Below are 21,765 nucleotides of genomic sequence, written 5' to 3' on the forward strand. Positions count from 1 at the left end.
CTGGAAAATTTTCACATTTGCCACCGTAGTGGCTATAGGAAAGCAGGAATCTGACTTCTGGTCTTTGTGATTTGTTTGAAAAATTATGAATAATCAATTTTCAAATAGTTGTCAAGCAATTTTCTGTTGATTTGAATAACCCAAACGCTTATTTTCCTCCTGTGAGAAAAGAATGACGTGCTGTAAAACAGTAAAACCGAAGAATAATAACAAGTCATCATGTGAACAGGAAAACAAGACGTCTATCACGCTTGCCAGTGAATGACAACATGCACATACTGTGAATGTTTCCAGAGGTGTACTGTAATATGGTATTAAGACCATTCAGTCGTTGCCAACAGTCATGTTGGACATAACAGTCTGGGATATCATGTGTTACTAAATTGGCAGTGGTCTTATCATAGGAAAGAAAAACAGACGGATTGTCTTTCTGGAGCTCCAAAGCAAAGTAAATAACAGGTTTTACATTTCTTTCCATCTGTTTTTTTTTTTTTTGTTGTTTGTGTCTCCTTGTGATACTGTTTCTCACTCCATCTCTCCCGTATCTGTGGTGTCCTCTGTCAATCTTTAATATCTACTCTCTTTTTTTTTTTTTTGGGGGGGGGGGGGGGGGGGGGGCTGTGTGTGTGTGTGTATGTGTGTGTGTCTGTCTGTGCCGTTGATATCTGGGTTTAGTCCATCCCACATACCTCTGTCAGCTCAGACTGCTTAAATCCAGCCAGCCCAAGTTCACACAGGAGACAACGCACATATAGACTCCACACACAACAAAGACAAGCGTGTGTCTCATTTTTACTTCCTCCCGCAGCAAAAAGAAAACCTATTTGACTTTGACTCAGAAATGCGGGAGAATCCAGAGTCACTTCCTGAACAAGACCTTCCATTTTCATGGTCTCTGCTTTCAGTGTCTCTTTTTCGCCTTCATGTTTGACTCCGTCAGCCAGAGTCATCCCACCTCCGAGTCTCCCTGTTTTCTATTCCGCTCTGGCTCTCTATCTCTTTTTCTCAGAGTATCTTTCAACGGGAGTAGATGTTATCGCTCCACACTCGAGGTCATCACCGGTGCATGTTTGTGTTTTACCCCTATTATTGTTGTCATCTGGCTAAACCAAACTTGGACGAATCTGTGTGTGCTTGCGCGCGTGTGCGTGGGTGTGTTCATGAGAGTGCGTTTTTGTCTGTCTGTGTTTGTGTGTGTGCTTTCAGTGCGCATGCTGACATTGAGGAGCCTAACTACAAAATGGAAAGGTAAAATTATCAACATTCAATTTTATGAACTCCAAAAAGTTTTTAATCCTTCACAGTGTGTGCGTTTGTCTGTCTTTGTGCATCTGTCTCTCTTTATTAACCCTGATAATATTTATCCACCACCATGTAAAGGAAACTGCTATGCGGCTAGTAGCCACTGTTGCTTTCCTCGGGGGTAATATTTAACCATATTTAACTTGGCTGCTCTCAGCCTCCCAGGATCAGGCCAGAACAAATGACTTGAGGAAATTAAACCTGGGTGCTCTGCTATTTTCAGCCTAAGTCACATTTCATACTTCCGTACCTTCTGTGTTCAGGGAATCAGCAGTCGAGTATCTGCGAGGTAACAGAGGGTACTCTGAAACTGCACACGTTTGTTTGTGTCAAGCATCGGGGCTCAGCTAAATTCCAGTACGGTGATAAATTTGGATTGAGGCGCATGATATATTAATAAGAGCAAAACCATCGTGGGTGTGTGTGTATACTGTTACGAGCAAATGTTGATGATGATGTTTTAGTCTGGACTAATTTAATTTGGTTGGGAACTATAATAAGTATTTGCTGCAGAGGGACTTTACACGGCAGTTCACTTGAAAACAAAGTGCCCGTGTTCTTTGAGAATCTGAGTCACTCAGTGCAGCTGTGTGTTTTTAATACTTCTCTTATAGCAGTTAGGACAAGGGTGCAGTTTTACACATAGCTTGTTTGTTGGAGTTACTTAAAGTTAGTGATTTTTGTTTTTACATGATAATAAGAAAATATATAAAATCACAGGGCTTATCCTGTCACAAGTGTTTCCATCAGTTTGTCCATGAGCTGGGAAAAGCCTGTAATCTTTGTGTTCTCCAACTGAGGCTGAAGCTTTGGATTGGCTCCGCCCATTTGAGACTCCCACTGGTTGTTTAGGCCACTGGCATGGAGGCTAGTTAGATCTAAGGACGGCTGTTATAATCCAGTGATGGCAGAAGCTGAAAAAGACACTTGGGACACAATGAAGAGGAGGCTCATGTCTGTTTTTGCTTTCTAGAACAATGGCAGCACGAGAAGTGAGAAGAACTGTCTTACGGGGGAATTATGCTTTCCAAAAATTATGAAGAAAAAGGTGACGAGATTATAAAAAAAAAAAAAAGGCGTATCTGAAATATGCTCGTGATTAAGGAGTTGTTTGTGAGTCCATCAGGAATTTGAACAATGGATTGTAGGAGAAGGAGGAAGAGTAAGAGGGAGGCAAGGGAGGCATCCACTGGAGACACTTAGACTTGTGGCTTCCGTCGGAGCACAGAGTGCCAGAGATTAATTAAACTTCTGTTTTGGAGGTGTGTGTATGTGAGAATGAGGGTGAGTCAGAGTGGTGTTGAGTAGGAGAGAAAATGTGTTAACTGGCTTCATGATCAATGCCAGATTACAGGAGCAGAGAATTTCACAAAACAAACGCTCCACCTTCTGTGGCTGCACGATAGAAAGAACGAGCACTGAGACGGTAAAGGAAAGCTACCTGACGAGCTGTGGAGCACCACCTTCAAAGTTTGTGCGTCTGTGCACCCCAGTGTTGTGCAGGTGTGTGTGTGTTTCCCCCCATTGTCAGGTCAGGTTTGTGTGCTTTTTCAGCTTAACCTCTGATTTGCGACCCCACTATGACCCCATGTTACTTTTTGATTGGCCAGAGACTGCGAGCTGAAAGGCCAAGAAGGAAGATGGGTGCCACCCAACCAGCCGCTCATTTAGCCACAAACACGGAGGCGTGTTTAAAACATGTAATGTCTCCACTGAACTTGTTCTACTACCACACTTGATAATGTCTCCACTGCACTGAGACAACAGCATAGATGAGACACATCACCTTATTTGGGACAGTGCTGATTGTATTGTAAATGCTGAATATTTAATTACTACAATATTCAGGCTTGAGCTGGTCAGTAGTTGTGACACACTCCCTGTTGTCATGAAATATGACATTGGTCCTGACAGTGCTTATTACTGCAAGGTCAAAATTTCATTTAGTCCTTTATTCGACTCAACTCAGAAGCTCTCATAATGTTTTGATTCCTGATGATGATTAGGTACACAACTGATTGCAATAGCCAGATGCACACACACACACATGCAAATATACACCCTCATCTTCCCCTATAAATGTTGAGGATGCTGATTAAAGTTGCTGATTAAAGCCTCACTCAAAGGGAAAAACCAAGAATGACTGTCATTAATGATAAGACAGCAGATAGATAGTTGCGGCTTCAAGTCACCGCCGAGGTCGTCCTGTGCGTCCGCCTGCAGCGGGAGGTGTGACATCATTTTAAGAGGAGATCATGGCACAGAAGAAAGATCCATTTCACAAGTTGGAAGGGGGACTTGTGACTCACAGATGACCTTTCAGCATCTTCTGTGTGTGTGTGTTGGCAGTTTTTCCAATCCATTACCTGAAATCGGTTTACAGCACCTATGATGTCAGAGAGTATTTTTAGGGATTGTGAAGCCGCAGAATTGCAGAATTTTTTTTCCACTCATCATACTTTCACTTTTTTTATTCGTAGTGTATCGTTTAATTATCCTTACCTAACACGCACACTCACACTTGGGGAAGCAGAAAAAGTCTGCTGCTGTGTGAGAGGATTCAGATGCCATATGTGGCACTTCCACGACTTCATTTATTTGTAAGGAATGCCTCATATTTTACTGTTTAAGAAGAACAGGTAGTGTAAAAGAGAATTGACCCGCTGGCCAACATTAAATATTCCTGAGCTACCAACAGTTTGCTTTCCATCTTCTTTTTTGCCCATTGCTTGCTAATTTATTCCTGACCATCTGCCCCGTTTTGTTGCACATTTTAATTCTGTGCAGCTGTATAAAGCAGTTACAGGCTAATTAAAGGTGTAAGTATTTGTGATGCTGTTTATGCTGTCATGGCTGTTGAGAGGATCCTAACAGCTGTTTGGCTTATTGTTTCTCCTCAAGACCCGAGCCTCCCGGTACGGTTCGAGGATTTGACTGATGGATGTTTGGGGCCCTTTAAATCAAGTGTAAGAGAAAAAGAAAAAAAAAAATGAGAAAAAAGGGAGGGAGGGGGGCAAAAACAGATAAATGAAGCAGAGGGTTTTTTTTTTTTTTTTTAATTGGAGGAGCCAGACGCACAGTGCAGGCCGGTGAAATGAAGAGTGAAAAGGAGTTGGTATGGAGACGGGAGCACACAGTCTGGAGACAGAGGCGGAGGGAGAGAGAAAGGGAGGGATTTGAGGGAAAGAAAGAGTGAAACCTTAGTACCTGAGGCGGCGTGGGCCGAGGCCTTTAGCTGCTGGTGCCAGAATGTGTTTTTACGAGCCTGTGGTCAGACAGAAATAAAATGCAGCCGAGCGGTTGAATGGCATCACACACAAACACACACACACACAATTCAATGACCTCTCAGAAATCACAGTTTGGTTTTATAATGTCACAGTTATTTAATGTCTCCAACCCCCATAATGCAATGTGATTGAACAAGCAGTGCCCTCCCCAGTGGTGTGAGGAGAAGGAAGAGGGGAGCTGAGGGACGAAAGGAAAGCTTTAGCAACACCTCTCTTTTCCTTTTAATGGTGCCAAGAGCCGAGAAAGAGCCTCTCTTTGGATGTTCTTTGGAGACATTATATAGATTTTATGGTCAGTTAGTCCAATTGTTGACTTTTTACACAACCCCCGTGGTGCCTTTTCCTTCTTTTCATCGTCTCTCTTGCATTGTCTGCCGATTGCCCTTTTCTCTTTTCCACAATATTTTCAATTTCTTCCGTTTTGCATGTCTTATCACTCGCAAATTTACACTTGGATTATCATTACAAGAAACCAGTTAATGCTCTGCCAACAGTCCAGTGAGAATAGTGCTTAAAATAAGACGGAGTGAGCAAACAGTGAAGGCAAGGCCGGATTTTCTTCTCCTGCTTTTTGTGTTATCAGTCCAAGTTGAAGCCGAAGCGTAGAAGACAGCGCTGATTCAGTTAGCTGGGGGCTATCTGAGGTAGCTCTCACAGGGGTGTGATGGTAAATGGTGAACGACCACTTAAGATAGTAAGATGCGAGAGGAGGTAGAGATCATGACCCTGTTTAGTGAGGGAGGTGAAAGGCAGATTGGAAACATTTCAAATCAGGCTTGTCGTTGCATAATATCTATCAAAAACAAGGGACACAGGCTCGCTCTCCTATGTACTATACAGAACAGAGAGAGTGGTACTCGTTGCCATGGAAATACTGAACAAGTGATGGCTTGTCGGAAAGGCATAGGAAAAAGATTACAGATTTACAGTTTGGCTTTTTATTTGGACAAGTCTTTTTTTTTTATTATAATAATTTTTTTGTCTCTTACACAATCAGACGAAGGCAGAAACAGTACCACATCCTGATCAGCGTTTAGGAGGGAAAGATCACAATAAAGCATTGGCTGATGTCTTTAGTTTGTGTGTGTGTGTGTGTGTGTGTGTGTGTGTACACATTCTGTACAAAAGGCTAAACAGCTTTAATTCATTTTGCGCTGTGCAGCAGTAGTATAGCTAATATTGCTTAGTCTCATAGTCCCAAACACCCACAAATATGTTCTGAAAGACACACAAACATATGAACAAATATAACTGATTGTTTCGCTCTATTACACCCAAACACTCCTTTCCTCCAACTTTTAGTCACAAGAAAATGCCATGTACAGCAGGTTGCGCATGCACACACACACACTGAACTATATATACTTCATTTCATTTATAGTTTGTGGTGAACATCATTTCCTGTGTTGACAAGAGCTCTGTTTACTATCTCATTGAACTGTCCGTCATTGTGGCAAACAGGCTATATTTGTGCATGCATGTGCACGTGTGTGTCCGTGTGTATGTGTGTGTGTGTGTGTGTGTGTGTGCGGGCGCCAATGTTCAGCAGAGGTTTAGAGGTCAGTGTGTGTTGGGGACATTTCAGCAGCATATTTCCCTGAGGTCCGTGCAAAAGCTCAGCTCAATATAGAGCGGCCATATCCAACCTGTGTCAGCAGTTTGTATGCACTTCGAATGTTTATGTTGGTGTGTGATTTGTTTTATATACATATTGTGTGCGTGTATGTGTGTCTACATGATTTCCATTTCACCAGTCTATTTCACCATTAACATTCCTCAGCTTTCAGAGACACTATGAGCCTGGAAGACTCGTTTCCTTTGGCAACATGGGGTTTTTGTGTGTGTGAGATCTTCTCACCTGAATTGTTGAGTTTACAGAGGAAAATGCTTGCCCCTCCACTGGTAGAGGGCTCTCAGCACCGTACTATTAAGGGCTATTGCTAGAGTTACCCATGACCCAGCCACGACTTGGGTGTGTGTGTGTGTGTTAGGCTGTTTATAAATGTTTCTGTGCCATTCTTCATGCCATATCCATTAATAAGGATGTACTGAGCTATGGAGTTCACCTTTTCCCCAGTAATTGCTCCCTCTCCTCTCTCTCTCTCTCTCACTTTCTCTCTCACTCACACACACACAAACAAACACACACAGCTATGCTGAGCCACATTTTTACTTGCAGGCAGCACTACAGAGCCATAAAGGAGTTGCTGAGTACTTCAGTAATATGATAATACATGCATTAGGCAGTGATGATGTGGAAGTATACGGCCCTCACTTAAATTCACTATTAGTATGATTTTCATCACATTACATTTTATATGTAATGGCATATGTGGCCAGATAGTCTCCAGTCTTGCAGTTTCCATTTGTTGGAACATTTCACTTTGGTTTAAAACATGTAGAAAGCAAGCTAAAATTTTTAAGCACATTACATAGTTTCAGCTCCCCAAAGCTGGAAATATTCCATTTGTCTTCCTCCTCCGTGATGTTAAACCAGATATGGTTGGTATCTGGACTATTTCACAGTTTTAACATGCCACCTTAATCTTTGGCGCATTCAGTAAGATCTGTGGATCTGTGTGTGTGTGTGTGTGTGTGTGTGTGTGTGTGTGTGTATATATATGTATATATATACAATTTTCTGACATTCACAACAATTCCAATCAATTGATGAGATAAATCAAAAATAATTGACCAATGAATAAATGAGAAGAATAATTGTTAGCTGCATTTCTAATTTCAGTCGCTTGCAGCCAAGGTTAATGTTCAGAAAATGGCATGGAACAAATTCCTGTCTTTGTTGCATCAAACTTACAGTATATATACAACAAAATTTATGGAAATCATTCATATTCAAGTACACTGAGAGTTGCACAGGAGTTAACCACGATGATGACATAGATAGTCGCGTATGTGGAAGCAGGATAATAATGACAATATAAATTGATTAGTACGGTCTCATTGCTGACCAGGAGTTCTGGAGACAGTGATACAGACATATTGATCTCCACCATGAGTACACACGGACACACCAGGACCTCACCAGCAGGGCAGAGGAATTTGTGTCCTTCAGCGGTGTATGTGAGCACAGTGCTGCTTCTGGAGGCTCCTCGCTTTTCAACGGGTGGGAGAGTGAGAAGGATCATGGGTAGGCCCCAAAGAGACCCCTTAGAGATGAGACGCCACTTCAGAAAACACTCAGCTTTCACAAAATGGAGGGAGGGGGAACAGAGAGGGGAGAGTCGATAGAGGGTGAAGGGAAAGGGCTGGATATCAGATTTTCCATGGAGTTAGATGGCCATCAGTGTTTGTGTGTGTGTGTGTGTGTGTGTGTGTGTGTGTGGCGGTAGTAGTGTTTGATTTGACCATTTGCCAGCTAGAGCCAAGGTGTTATTCTCTCAGCTCCAACAACTACATGCTGAAATACTTCCTGGTTTTAGGTCAAGTATTTCCCAGCAACTCTAAGGAGGCTGTTTACCGAGGACAGCTTTGAACCAATAGTCTCTTTCCAAAATTTACATCACGCAAGTGCAGCTATTTACACTTGCGGGATGTGTTTACCTGAATAGAAGAGTTTTGTCTGTGTATGTCCTCTTCTCTAAGTTTCTTTTGCTCTCTCCCTCTCCCTCTCTCTCTCCCTCTCTCTCTCTCTTACTCACACACACACACACACACACAGTCATACTTCATACTTATTTTCACATTTGTCTCAACGGGGCCTTCAACCATTAATTGTGTCCCAGACTGGGAGCAGAGAGAAAGAGTGGCTGGGAGTTCTGGGCATATGTAGGAGAAAGGCAGGCAAGGCTGGGCAAAGCAGTCCCCTGAGGAGGAAGTCACTCTCTCATATCACTGCCCACATCCATCCTCAGAATAATCATCAAAACTCACCGCTGATTTTTTTTTTTTATTTTGCTGTCCCTGAAGATGTTAGTCATAAGAACAAAATCGGCTCTCTCCTTGAGGTTAACTTCAGGATAACACAAACAGTACATGCGCCATTAAGCAGAAACAGTAGGTTATTTCCTATTCCCTGAAAAAAGCCTTTCTTCCTTTCAAAATTTTCTGTCTCCATCTTTGTCTCAATCGGTGATTTCACTGCAGTCTGACGAACTACAAAGAATGATTGTTCTGAAAGATTTGTGTATGCGTCTTTTGTTACCTCAGCGCAATATCAAAAAAGACCACCTCATTGCTTCATTACACTTCTCTGTCTGTCCTCAGTTCAAATCAAATTTTCCCTTCAACGGTCCTATTTTGCCTATTTTGTAATATTTCCCAGTTGTACGAGATTCACTTGGTTTACTGAGTTTATTCAATTACCATTTCAGCTCTGTTTTATTATACTGCCATCTCCTCCACTTTAAAAAGCCATAGTAATTACATAATGTATTTTTTCATCAAACCTTTCACAGCACAGCGAGGGATATGAAATGAAAGTTCTAGGAAATAATGTAAATCTGTCTGCGAGTGGGTGCATGCCATACAATACGTGAATAATTTCTGCTGTAGTTTATAATTTTTGCTAGTTTAGTAATTGAAGTCGCTGAAGGAAGAAAGATGGGACTTTATTTTGTGACTCAATATATTTAATGAGGAAGCTTGTATGATTCACAACTATTAATCTCATAAATTGTTTTGTCTCCTCAGTTGACGTCTGAGCAGCTTGTGTTGCTTTTGGAGCTCCTGTTGGACGAACCGGAGTTGCGAGCGGCGACATTGTGTGCTCTGCAGAGAACCTACACCCTCCAGAATCGAGACGCAGAGGTAAGGCCACACACACACACACACACACAAACAGACACAGACACACACGTATCAAAGCTCTTGTCCAGTTATATAAAGTAGGTTTATTCTTTAGCCACTCAGTTTTGATAGAATACCACAAGTATTCACTTCATTGTTTGGTGCTGTACAAAGTTCCCCGTGGTAACAATGTTTGTTACTGTGTGTGTGTTTGTGTGAATGTGTTGTGCGTGCGGACAGCTCCTTAGTATACAGGAGCGAGAGTGTGCCAGAGGTCGTAAACGGTCAACTCTATCCTCGGTCATCAACACAAGAGACAAATTTGATACAAAGTTGACTTTTTACAAATTTCAATTATTTCTATGAGCTGTTATGTCAGGGCAGGAATGTATATAATGAGGCTCAGATGTTGTGCTGTACTGAGCCAACTGAGTGTTTATTGTATTGAATCCAGACGTCCATAGTTGGATTTAAAGGCGCTATATACATTCCAGACTGACATTCCGCCTCCCATCAATAAAACACAAATCGGTGCATCTCATTCTGTATTTTGAAAATATTTTAGTGAATTTATAGGTGAGAACCTAAAAGCACTTTTTGATCCAGACACTTCTACTTTTCATTTTCGTGCATTGAGGTCACTCTGTGTCCGTCCTTGGGTCCAGCCTTACGCCTTTTCAGTCTAACTTCCTGGCAGATGAAAGCAGATTCTCCTCTGCAAATTCCAGGAACCAGTTTTCTGTGTTTTCTAAAAATACACCAGGCCATAATGCATTTCATGGAAAAAGCGTGCGCGCACACACACACACACACACACACACACACACACACACACACACACACACACACACACCTGTCCAAATGCAACGGCCTAGTCCAAATGTTAGTGATCTCATTCAGAAGAGTTTAATCTCCTGCATTTCTTATTTCAGGATGGACATTTATTCTTCTCTCTGTTTGAGTGTTGCTCTTTACATTTTTTTTTTTTTTTTCTGTTACAACCTCCCTTTTTCGGTACAACAAACCTCCTCAGAAGATTGATAATTGATCTGCCTGAAATTCGTGGACAAATGCGGTGCTAAGTGGCATTCAGCCTTGGTTGTGCAACAGAGATTACCTCATGAATGCTGAGATTCTCGGAGTGGTTGAGTATTGCATTATATGGATGATTTTGATGGTTTCTGAAAGCCTGTTAGTGATACGTCGTCTCAGATTGCATTTTGATGTGACTGAATTGTATTTTCAGGTCATTCAGGATTCAGTTAACTCCCAGTTAGTTCTCTTATGATGACTGATTAGAGCTGTGCATGATATGTAATGTTTCATTGTTACTATTGCAAATATTAATATTTCAATAGCGTTGGAATAGGGATTTTTGCCTTAAATTTTCCCTGAAGAAACGTCCAAAATAATGTTGGTTCTTGTAGCAGAAAAGTGTTTTCCCTTAGGCCTGGAGAGTATGAAGTCAAGGCTGAGACATCTCTCTACATGTGAATTATTTCAATGAGTCCATTAGCCTTGTAGTTTATATAATCGCATAGCAATGTGTGACACATTGTTTCTCCACCTGTTGGGTGCTAAACATGCCTCAATGGAAGCAGAGCAGACAAGTTTAAGCGAGCGGCAGTACAGTGAAAGTGATAATGGAGTCTTAGGGATAAGGGTGCTTAGGCGTGCAGGCTTAAGTTTCTGTGTGTGTGAACTGTGTGATCGCGTACATGATAGTGAAAGGAAATATGTGGCTGACCACCATTGTGCGTGCTGCGGGGCTCCTTTGTGAACGGTGTGAATGACCATGAATACGTGTGCGAGTGCGCCTGTGAGCCGGGGCATGTGTTTGCATGTATGAGGAAGTGTGCGTGACTGCGGCCCTCTTCCTTTCATATGAGCCTCATGTGACACAAGATGTGTGAATCCTGTGTCTCGTGCACGTGCAGATATATATATGTGTGTGTGTGTGTGTGTGTGTGTGCGCGCATTTCTGATTTTGTGGGAGTGTGCGCACATATGTGTGTGGAAGGTCGTGTGTCGGTCAAGCACACAGGGTGTATTGTGTACGGTGCAGAGGTTAGGGTTACTCCTCCAGTGACTGGAGACTTCACTGGACCACATCAAGGCCTGTCTGGTTCTAGTGGCTGCAGCATGCGGAGTAGAGGAGAGGGGACAGCAGAACAAAGAGAGAGAGTTATTAAGAATAAACCACTAAGTGTGGAAAGGAAAAAAAAAAAAAGTCACCTCAACTTTATTTGTGGAGCCTCTAATCAAAATGTCTCAAAAGGCTTTGCAGGCTGGAAACAAAAACAGCTCCTCAAATGAGCAAGAAAAACTCCCCTCTGGCAAACCTCTAATGTGAAAAAAAATCAAAAAATCCAGGGAGGAATTGAAGAAAAAAAAAAAAAAAATCTCTTCCAGGCTGATATGTGTTGAACAAATGGCTGGATGAGAAGAAGTGACTACAGTAAGATGCAGTATCGAATACAAAAAAAGGTTGAATGACCAAAAAAAAAAAAAGGCACAAACTGATGTTTTTTTGTGATAGTTGAGACATTTTCATTTGTTTGCCTGCAGAGAAAAACAACACATCATCATGCAAATATCCAGGCATGGGGGACTGGTCATGACTACCATAAAACCGGGTTTGCACCTTCACGAGTTCCTTTGCGTGTCTGAGACCGACTGTAGGAAACAGGCAAATTCGTTCATCGTGGTGGTGCGAGGACAGCGATTGTTGTGGTTGTGTGCGTGGTGGTGGAGGGTGGCACTGTGCACTGTGTAACTGCATGTGCTGTCATAGAGAGAGGCCCAGCGAGAGGAAGCGATAAATGTAAAGTGGGGGGGGGGGACCAGACAGCTGCTCTGCCCCAGGGCTCTCCCCAGGAATGTAACCCTGCTCAGAGAACAGCTGCCGGGGCTGTGGAGGCCAGAAGGCCAGGGCTGGCACGCCGGTGCACGTCGGTGCACGTCTGTGCACGCTCCCGTGTTTCATGACCACACACTCACACAGATCACTGCAGGGAGAAGGGGGGAGAGTCACACCTCACCTGCACCTTTTACCTTTTATCAGGTCCGCTTTGAGGGTTTTTGCAGCTTTCCAGAGTAAACACATTCTGCAGAGAACGTATGGAAAAAAGAAAAGGCCTTCTGAGACCAATTAAATTCATGATTATTTAGTAGCTTGCAGAGGTAATGTGAAGAATTAAGTGTGTCTGAACTAAATGGAGCATTGCTCAGTCTCCGCTCTCATGCTGCATAAACAGGTGGAGGGGCAGCACAAACAAACAAAGCAAATAAAAAAAACAACAAAAAAAAACCTCCTACTAAATGTGTGTGTGCACACATGAACACAGCACGCCAGCATTTCCATTTGGCTCCTTTTATCAAACGCCGCCTCAAAACGGGTCTTTGCAGAAAGCGCTGTAGAAATGCCCAAAAACTTGAGACGCTGAAATAGAATCAATCATGAGAAATCCCACGCTTGGTCACCGTGCTCTCCGAAGAACTAGTTTATTATCCTGAGTGTGCAAAGATTGACACCCACAAAAAAGCAGCCAAGGGAAACTGTCAGCCTTTAAAGTAGTGGCAGTCCTTTAAAAGATATTTCATCTGGATTTTTTTTTTTATTGCTCTTCTGTCTCTTTTATCATCCTGTCTGCTCCACAGGACTATGTCCATATACATGTGTACGGCGTATTCACGCACGCGCACAGGCAATGATGAAGGATGATGGCTGAGGCAGGGACAGAGCCAGTCTCTGATCTCTCCTGTAACCGCGGCAACAGAGCTCCTATTGATCCTCCGGGAGAAAGGCCAGGCATTGGCTTTCAAACACACATGCACACAGATACACACACACACACACACACACACACACACACACACACACCAGTAGACACATACAGTAAAAACACAGCTATGTATATGCACACACACACACACACACACACACACACACACACACAGATGTGGCGAACACACACATGCACTCGGTCAGAGAATTCAACCGAACTTTTAAACACAAACTTTAGATTGCGATCTCGAGTTTCCTCTAAAACAAAGTTCACGTCTGTTAATCCTCCCATTCTGAATGAATATATTCATTGTTAGCCGAGGCTCCAGCTTTGTCTCTCCATCGGTCAGATGGGCTGTTTGTCTTTCGGTCCTGGTGTTGAGGGAGATCTGCTCACACTAATTTTTGAACGCGCTGGCTGAAAACCATAAAAATAAAATGTCTTCTAAAAATGGAAACTTTTAAAAGGATTGATTCTTATAAAAGAGGGAATGATTCATCTTCCATCAGTCCCATTCAGTTTAACTATTGCTGGTATAAACTGTGATGAGGACAACATTATTCCTCTGACTGAACATAAGCTCAAAAACAACATGGCTGACTTTAAATAGACCCCATAATTGCATTTGTCCAAATATATACTCAAAAAGTTTAATCTCTTAATTTCCTCATTTTTTTTAAATTCTGTGCTACCAATTAAGCCAGAAATGCCTTAAACTTGTGTTTCCGATGAGCTAACAGTTGTTGTGTGCTCCGTTTTGGCCTTCAGGTCCGACATCGCTGGTGCGAGCTGGTGGTCAAACATGGACACACTCAGGCTTATGGAGACGTGCAACACTTCCTGCTTCATGACCAAGTAAATACACACACACGTTTAACGTTTTGTCCTGCACGATACGACGACGCTACCACATGATTGCACATGTGTCTTCCAGGCCATGGGCGTGTATCTGTACGGGGAGCTGATGGTGCACGAGGACGCCGAGCAGCAGGCTCTGGCTCGCCGCTGCCTCTCATTGGTCCAGGAGGAAATGGACCAATCAACACGTAGAGTGGTGGAGGAAATGGTCCTGTGACACCGGAGGTGAAGTGTCAGTGTCAGCTACGCTTTATAAAGCTGAATGCTTCCGGCTCAATATAGATGTATTTAAATTGGCTGGTGCGTTATATGAATGCGTTATATCAATTTATTGTTATTCTTTGTTTTTGTTTAGTTTTTTTTTTTTTTTTCTTTATCTTGAAATATATTTAGTCTGAAATGGCTTCTATGAAAGAAAGCTTTGTGTTGAATCGATCCTGATTTCATCTGCCTCACTGGACGGTCCACACTAAGAGTCACTTGGCTACCTTTACTGTACATTCCTTCCTGAGCCCAGTGAGTGTGTGTTTGTGTGTGCTTGTGTGCATGTTTGCAGACTCAGAATGGGGCCTTTTCCGTGGTTTCAGCAGTGCTGTCAGGATGTGTTAGTCAGAGAAGGAATTTGGGAATGTGTTCCTCAAACAAACGAGAGAGGGAAGCGAGAATGGGTCAGCAAGCATTTTCTGAGGGGCTCAGGACAGACTCCACTCCACGTTGGATGATTTTTAGACTCTTGACCTTGAAATTCCTTTTTTTTTTTTTTTTTTCTGAGTGTGCGTGCTTACTCAGAGCAGTCAGGGGTTTATTGGTCTCACATTAGATGAAAGGAAGACATACATTCATGGTTTAGACAGACAAAGTGGACAGAGCCGGCAGGGGAAGGAGAGGAAGGGAGGCCTGGAATGGAGGCAGCTCACTTTGAGGCCGCTGCTCTTTTCATAAAAGTCCTGAAATTACTGACACTAAGCTTTCGAATAATGTGAGCAGACAATTAACAGCTATTCTCCAAGGTGTTGAGCAATGCAGCGATATGCTGAAGTACGCTAACTACACGAACTATTTCAGATTAAATATCTACTTTGTTTTCTAGGATTTTATTTGACAACTTTGACGGTGAAGACAGATATGAAAGGAGAGAGAAAAGGAAACATTTGACAAGTGTCCTCGACTGAAATCTAGAAATCTCAATCTTTTTTCAGTCACTCTGACAAACTAGCCATCAGATTTCTTGTTTTGTCGGCAGATCAGAGGCCCGATGAGATTAAATTCATGATCACTGATGTTTGGAAAAGTGAGATATTAGTTTTATGTTATGCATGATTAGTTTTATGTTGACATATGAATTGTGACTCATGCGAGTTTGATCAGATTTTATTAGTCAGGACATCTCGTACATTCGAACATGCCTGAAATTCCTATTCTGATATGGATCATCTTTGATTGGTGGCTGAAGATTCTTTGTACGTTTTCACTGCCATCTCCAAACCAGTAAGAGCAGCTCAGGCAGAAAATAGACAGAAACAGAAAAGTTATTTCACTGCATTTCCTCATGTCCCACCGTTAACTTCAGAACCAACCTACAGTATGAAATCAGATCACTGTGCCCCTCCCTCCAACCTCCCAAACACACACACACACACACACACTTAGTAAGTATGAGGTCAAACAAGGTGTCTGTGACCTTGGTCAACACAGACTGCGTCAAGAGGCTCCGCTAAATACTTGTTCACATCAACCTGAGCGACTTACAGCATTAAATCCTTTTTTAGGCCGTGACCAAGCCACTACAAGACGGCCTTTTATCTTCAGACACAAGCACGCACACACACACACACACACACACACACACACACACACACACACACACACATAAAGGGACAGCTTTATGCATTTGCACAGGATGTGAAAGGCTTTCTGGACAAGTGCTGGGCATCTGGCTCAGTCCTGATAAATCTCCCTGAGACACACACACACACACACACAGGCACACACAGACACACACACACACACACACACACACACATACACAGCGCCTATCTGTCTGTGCCCGCAGCTCTCTTGTCATCATCCTTCACCTCCTCACTACACCTCCCTGTGGAGTCTGACCACAAGTACAGGAGGAATGAAATGGGGCAGCAAAGCATTTAGAGATGAATATCCTCACTTTTACTTTTGCTTCCCATTGGACCGAACCAAACAAGCCTCTGTAAACATCAATGGATCATGCTGGTCAGCTGAGCCGAGGTCCGGATATCTCACCAATTAAAATGATGGATGAGCGGACCTCCTCGCTGCTATTGCATATTGCACTGTGGGGAGATGGATTTATGTTTTACTGCTCAGCTTGTGTTTCCCAATCGTCCTCTCTTTAAGTAGACCAGTCCTCCCTGTACCCACACACACACACACACACACACACACACACACACACACACACACCCCACAGTACAGTGGGATTAGGCTGAGGCAGGCTGAGAGGGTTTTAACTGAAAACAACATGTCTGTCAAGACGCACTCCCTGCTCTGTGTTTTAAAACCTAAAAGCACAACCTTTTAGAGGAGAAGGGTGGTCTCTCCCTGTCCTTTTCTTCTCCCCCGCCCGCTCCCTCGTTCTTTCCTTCCCCTGGTACATGCCTCTGGAATCCCTCTTGATCCGCTTAATGAGGGGCATATCGCCGGGTTAGCCAAGCGTGGTGAATGGGAGAGGAGGAGAGGGGTAACCAAGAAAATAGTGTGTGAGAGAGGATCGACAGGTTCTGGCCTTTCATGGCTGCGCTCTGATGGCAGACATAAGGGAGAAAGAACAAAGAAAGTTAGAGATTTGTCATTTGTGGGCGGTGCAGGGTGTAAGGATCGGGCCGGGACACGAGGACGTAGGTAGACAGAGCTTGTTCTTTCATGTCTAGGCTGTGAGGGTTCCTGGCGTGCTGATTTGTGACTTATGATAAAAATCACATTGCCAGGGATTACCACACAGCCCTGACCCTGCCGGCTGCTATGGCAACCAAAACCCCTCCTATCCACACACACACACACACGCACACACGCACACACACTCTCACTTACACCCCTTAAACTTACATCTTAAGAGGACATCATCATCTAGGAGTGTGTGTGATTGTGTTTGAGGAGTTGATGATGTGGAAGCATGGAGAAGAAAAAGGATGATGAGGAAGTCAGAGGGTCTTGATGGGGGTGTTTTCATAGCTGTGGTTGTGTCTGTCTGTGTGTGTGTGTACGTACAGCCAGCCAGTTTTTTTGTATCCTCTCTCCAGCCAGGCACAGAGCTTAGCTGATTGGTGAACAGTGATTGATTTCCTCTTTGTTCACAGTGGCTAAGTTCTGCACCTGAGGAGAGCATGACCCAGACAAGCAGACAAAGGAAGACAATGAACGGCTGTGAAAGAAACAGAACAGAAATGTTCCTTAAAGTTGTTACAGTGGCAAGATGTGTTTGTGGACAGTTGAGCCTCACTCCCCCTATTTAATTGTTTAAAACGTGCTTCGTTTCAGAAAGAACTCCCCTGTTTTCTCTGTCTTGACTCGATTTGCCTCCTTCCTCTTTCACCTTTCCCATCTCTCTCTTATCTCATGTCACTCCCCCACCTTTGGCGTCATCCTGTATTTTTCTCCAACCAAAGCCTAAATAGCTCTCCTCTCTTCCAGCCTAAGTTAACTATAAAACTTTCCAAAGAGCCCCTTTCACCCTGACAAATTACACACACAGGCCTCCTTGCAAATTCAAAACACAACATTACTAATGAGCACCACACTGTGCTACTCTCTCCTGCTCTGTTATTCTTTCGCCTGCTTTCATCTTCCCATCCCATCACCCGCCCCCCCCCCCCCCCCCCCCCCCCCCCCCCCAAGCCTCTGTTTCATTTAGATTCATAGTATAAGAGATAATCGTGCAGATGATGCCAGTTGCATGCTCTGTAGTTGTAGCGAAGGTGAGAGCCAAGTACCTCAGGGGAGAGACTGTACTTCCAGAACTAATGAGGCCTGGGGAGACCCAAACGCTGCTTAATGCAGATGACAGATATTTCATCAATCCAAGAGCTGTAGCCGCCATCATCATCACCTGATCTGCCATATTTAGTCTTTCTTACAACATGTAGTGCTTAAAGTTGCATGACATACTATTTACAAAAATACAAAAATGTTCAACTTTGCACGCTCACTAAATGTGAGTAGATACGTGCACTGTTTTCCCCATAACACAGTAGCTCCTCCCCATTGCATTGTGGGAAAATATGAAAGAAAGGTGATGTTTTAGCGAAACATCCCTACATCATGTTGACTCAGCTTAGCCTGGAGACACGTTAAAACAAGCCACTCTGGCTCTGTTAATAGCTACGCTGTATGTTGTTTGTTTGATTCAAAGCATAACCAAAGTGTAAAGATAATCTGGTGTTTTATGGGAGATTTGATGCAGACTTGGACTCGCAGACAGAACCAGTCTAAGTGTTTCTGACTTGTTTACATTGCTATCTAAGTTTTTATTGTTTTGTCTCAGTACAGGAGAAACAAGAAGCTTTGATCCTATAAAACACCCACTGATAAAGAGAAGCAGGAATTCTCAGATCCCACCAGATGCTTTGTTACTCCTGAGTGTGGAGCGAGAGGCTTCACAAATCAGTCGAGATGAGCTTTATAACAAAAAGGAAGAACAATGCAAACTTAGGACAAACTTTCTTAAAAATACAAGCAGGTTTCTATTTACCTTGAGCTGTCTGTGGAGACAATGATAAATGACTTTCGGAAAAAATAAATTTGTTTTGGAGCTTCAGTACAATAACCTCCATTTGTATCTGCCTGCCAAACAAAAAGTATCTCAGAAAAATTCCTGCCCGACTCAACTCATCAGTTTTACATACTGACAGTAACTTACTGTATAACCATCGCTGCAGTGTGGCCTTAGTCCACCAGAGTTCACTTTCATAACAGCTAAATGGAATTCAAAGCTTTACTGTTCTGGACTGATGAAATCAAAACAGTGACAGATGGCTGAAAATGTATTTTAAAACCAGTCAGTCTTTTTTTGGCGATCAGAATATGAGCCTTGAGGAGGTATTATAGTGCTCTATATTCACAACGACAAAATGGCGACTAAACGAGGACAGATGTGTGAATTAGAAATGAGGGCCATGTGGAGCCTGCCATTTCTAGACCTATATTTAGGGCCTGTTAAAGAGTAATGACCATCAAAGGCCTGTAAAAGAGAGGAATTGCGATCAGAGCCAGTATCTAAAAGGTGATTTATTACACTCTAATGGGAGGGAAATGGTGCTCTGCACATCAAAGCACAAAGCAACATTGTATGGACACCAAAAATAAATGCATTCAGCCCACACCGTCTTCTCCTCATGCAACTAAACTGGACCGATTGTCTCTTTAATGTCAAGTATATTTTAGATGTTGAATTACATTCTATTTTCAAAGTATACTTTGGTAACTTTTTCAGATTTATTGTGTGCAGTAATATGCATGTTCTTGACAGAAGGTGCTGGAATGTGATTTTGATGGATTTATCGTTCCATTGAAATGATTGCACATTCATCTGATTGCCTCTTTATGCCGACAATGCACCAGTCACTCTGGATGGCTCCCACCATTCAGCAGCTGGTCTTGCTGACAGTGCGGTCGTGAGGTTTCCACTGTGTGAACCACACCTTTCACCATCGAGTGTAATCCAACTGTCTCAATGCTTTAATTGAATCGACAGTCGTGAGGTTTCATGTGGGTTTGGCAAAGCGGAACGCTGCCTGACATGCATTGCTCTTTGCTTCATTAAAGAGACTGCATGAAAAAAGCAAAAAAGGCAAAATGAAAGCGCTCATGGCCAGCCCGTGCTTCATGAGAAAGACAGAACAGAGATTTGGGCTTGGCTTCCTGTGCCTACTGAGCTGATAATCAGTCCTATAAAACCACTGGCTCAGTTCAGCAGGAACAGGAGTCCAGCCCGCTCACCGCCGAAACACAAACAAACTGTAGCCCTGGTGCCAGATTATTTACAGCTCTTCAGGATTCGAAAAGTGATCGCATCCATTTTAGTAGCAGACTTTTTAACCTACATGTTAAGCACTATATTTCAACTGAATGGTGGCGAGAAAGTCCCAGCAAACTTCCAACTTTCAATTATTTGGTTCTAAAAGTATGACATAGATAAATTCTTCTAATGGGCCAGGAATTGGGAGCTGTTAAATCGACTGGGCTTTTATTAGCCATCAGAATTAGCTTATTACAAATTACTGCTATCTACTACAATCAGTCTACTGCTGAACCTAGCTGTTCATTAATTCATAGACAAACTTAAAAAAAAAAAAAAATCTATAAATTGTGATGAGGCTTTATTGTATTTGTCTGTTTTGTGTATTTGGGTATTGAATGTTTGAACAATTTTAAAAGTTGGTTCTGTTTTTTGTGGAAATTGGAAAATAGTTTTTTGCTATTTTGCAACATTTTATAAACGAAACATTTAATTAGTAAAAGAACTATCCTATAGATAAAACTATTGTGAACTGCATCCTCAAATTCGGAGGTGCACAGAAATGCTAAATATGTCAGTGTTACATGGTTTGTCCACAAGAGGGGGATGGCATGTTCATTTTTCAACTGTAGAATATGCTGCTCGATAATCGGTCAAAATTCTTTATCCACTAAACTAAAATCGAAATATTCGATTGTGTTTGTTGGTTGGCTCTATTGTCACCAGCGTGGTTTGTATCAGAAATGCAGCATCTGCTGGTTTCTCCCGTATGAGGCCACACAACATCTAGATTGAAGTATTTGTCCCTGGCTGAAGTTGAACTGTATTCAGTGTTTGTCGTAACATCAGGTGGATAACCACAGTTCAGCCAGAGGATTGTAGACATATACCAACTGTTCTGTGGTGCTAAAATCTGTTCATATCCTTCTGTTCCAGGTTGCTGAATACAGATGGAGATGACAGGAGTTTGGCACATTGGGTGGCCCAGCGCTCAGCTCCTCTTCCGCTGTAGGAGAGGCGATGCTGCAGTATCACTCAGCAGTGTGAACACCAGAAGGCTGCGCTCTTACTCTACAGCCAAGGCCAACTGGCAAGGCTTAGAGAACAGCAGCTCTGCTCATTCAAGTCTAAGGGAAAGGCTGGTGTGTGTGCGTGTGCTTAAAACAGTATTGTGGACTTCATTATTTTTGTGATAAGACAGAAACATTACTTCATGCCCAGCATTTGTTTTAAAATGATAAGTAATGGGGCTGAAAGTTGCAGCTTCAGGGATGCAGAAACTGCACCTCTGTGCTCAGTTTTTGTTAGCGTCTGTAGGTGTGAGTTCATTGTTTAGTCTAAAGCTAAGATCTGTTTCTGAAGAATTTAGACCGGAAATGTTTTATGCATAACAAATGACTTCACTCAGGCCTGCAATATATACGTCTCAGGGAATTCAGGGAATGTCTGTACGTCTAAATGACGGTTTTGTAACGGCTGTGCGAAAAAGTAATGAAAGTGAGTGAGTTTTTTTTTGTCTGTTTTTAATGTGTTCATGATCAAATAAATTCATGTTTATCTGAAAAAAATTAAAGACTTTTCAAGCTCAGTCCTTCACTGAAGGAACAAAAATCTGAACCTCAGTTATTACCTTCTGCAGATTACTGATTTTAGATTTCATATGCAGACTGTCATGTAAATTGATCTTGAACTAGGGTTAGGGTTAACTATCAATAATCTAAATAGTCATCAGTTGCAACCCTAAAAATATTTGCACAATCAGGGAATAATCTAGACGCAAATGCAGGTTTTT

At 42.6% G+C, this 21,765-nt stretch overlaps 1 protein-coding gene across 4 annotated transcripts in view; it reads left to right on the plus strand.

Moving 5' to 3' along the window:
* The window catches only part of aopep (aminopeptidase O (putative)), a 65,288-nt gene extending 43,711 nt beyond the window's left edge, over positions 1-21,577 (plus strand). The window contains exons 15-18 of one of the 4 annotated variants that reach the window (XM_029509796.1): positions 9,243-9,359; positions 13,895-13,981; positions 14,061-14,216; positions 20,910-21,577. In XM_029509796.1, the coding sequence (XP_029365656.1) occupies positions 9,243-9,359; positions 13,895-13,981; positions 14,061-14,201 (345 nt within the window). In that variant the 3' untranslated portion in view covers positions 14,202-14,216; positions 20,910-21,577. Of the gene's footprint in view, positions 1-9,242; positions 9,360-13,894; positions 13,982-14,060; positions 14,217-20,909 lie in introns of those variants that run through there. The other 3 variants (XM_029509795.1, XM_029509797.1, XR_003841072.1) reach the window with 3 other exon arrangements.
* Positions 21,578-21,765: the final 188 nt, after the last annotated feature.

Source organism: Echeneis naucrates, chromosome 9, assembly GCF_900963305.1.
Source record: "Echeneis naucrates chromosome 9, fEcheNa1.1, whole genome shotgun sequence".
Classification (NCBI taxonomy): Eukaryota; Metazoa; Chordata; class Actinopteri; order Carangiformes; family Echeneidae; genus Echeneis; species Echeneis naucrates.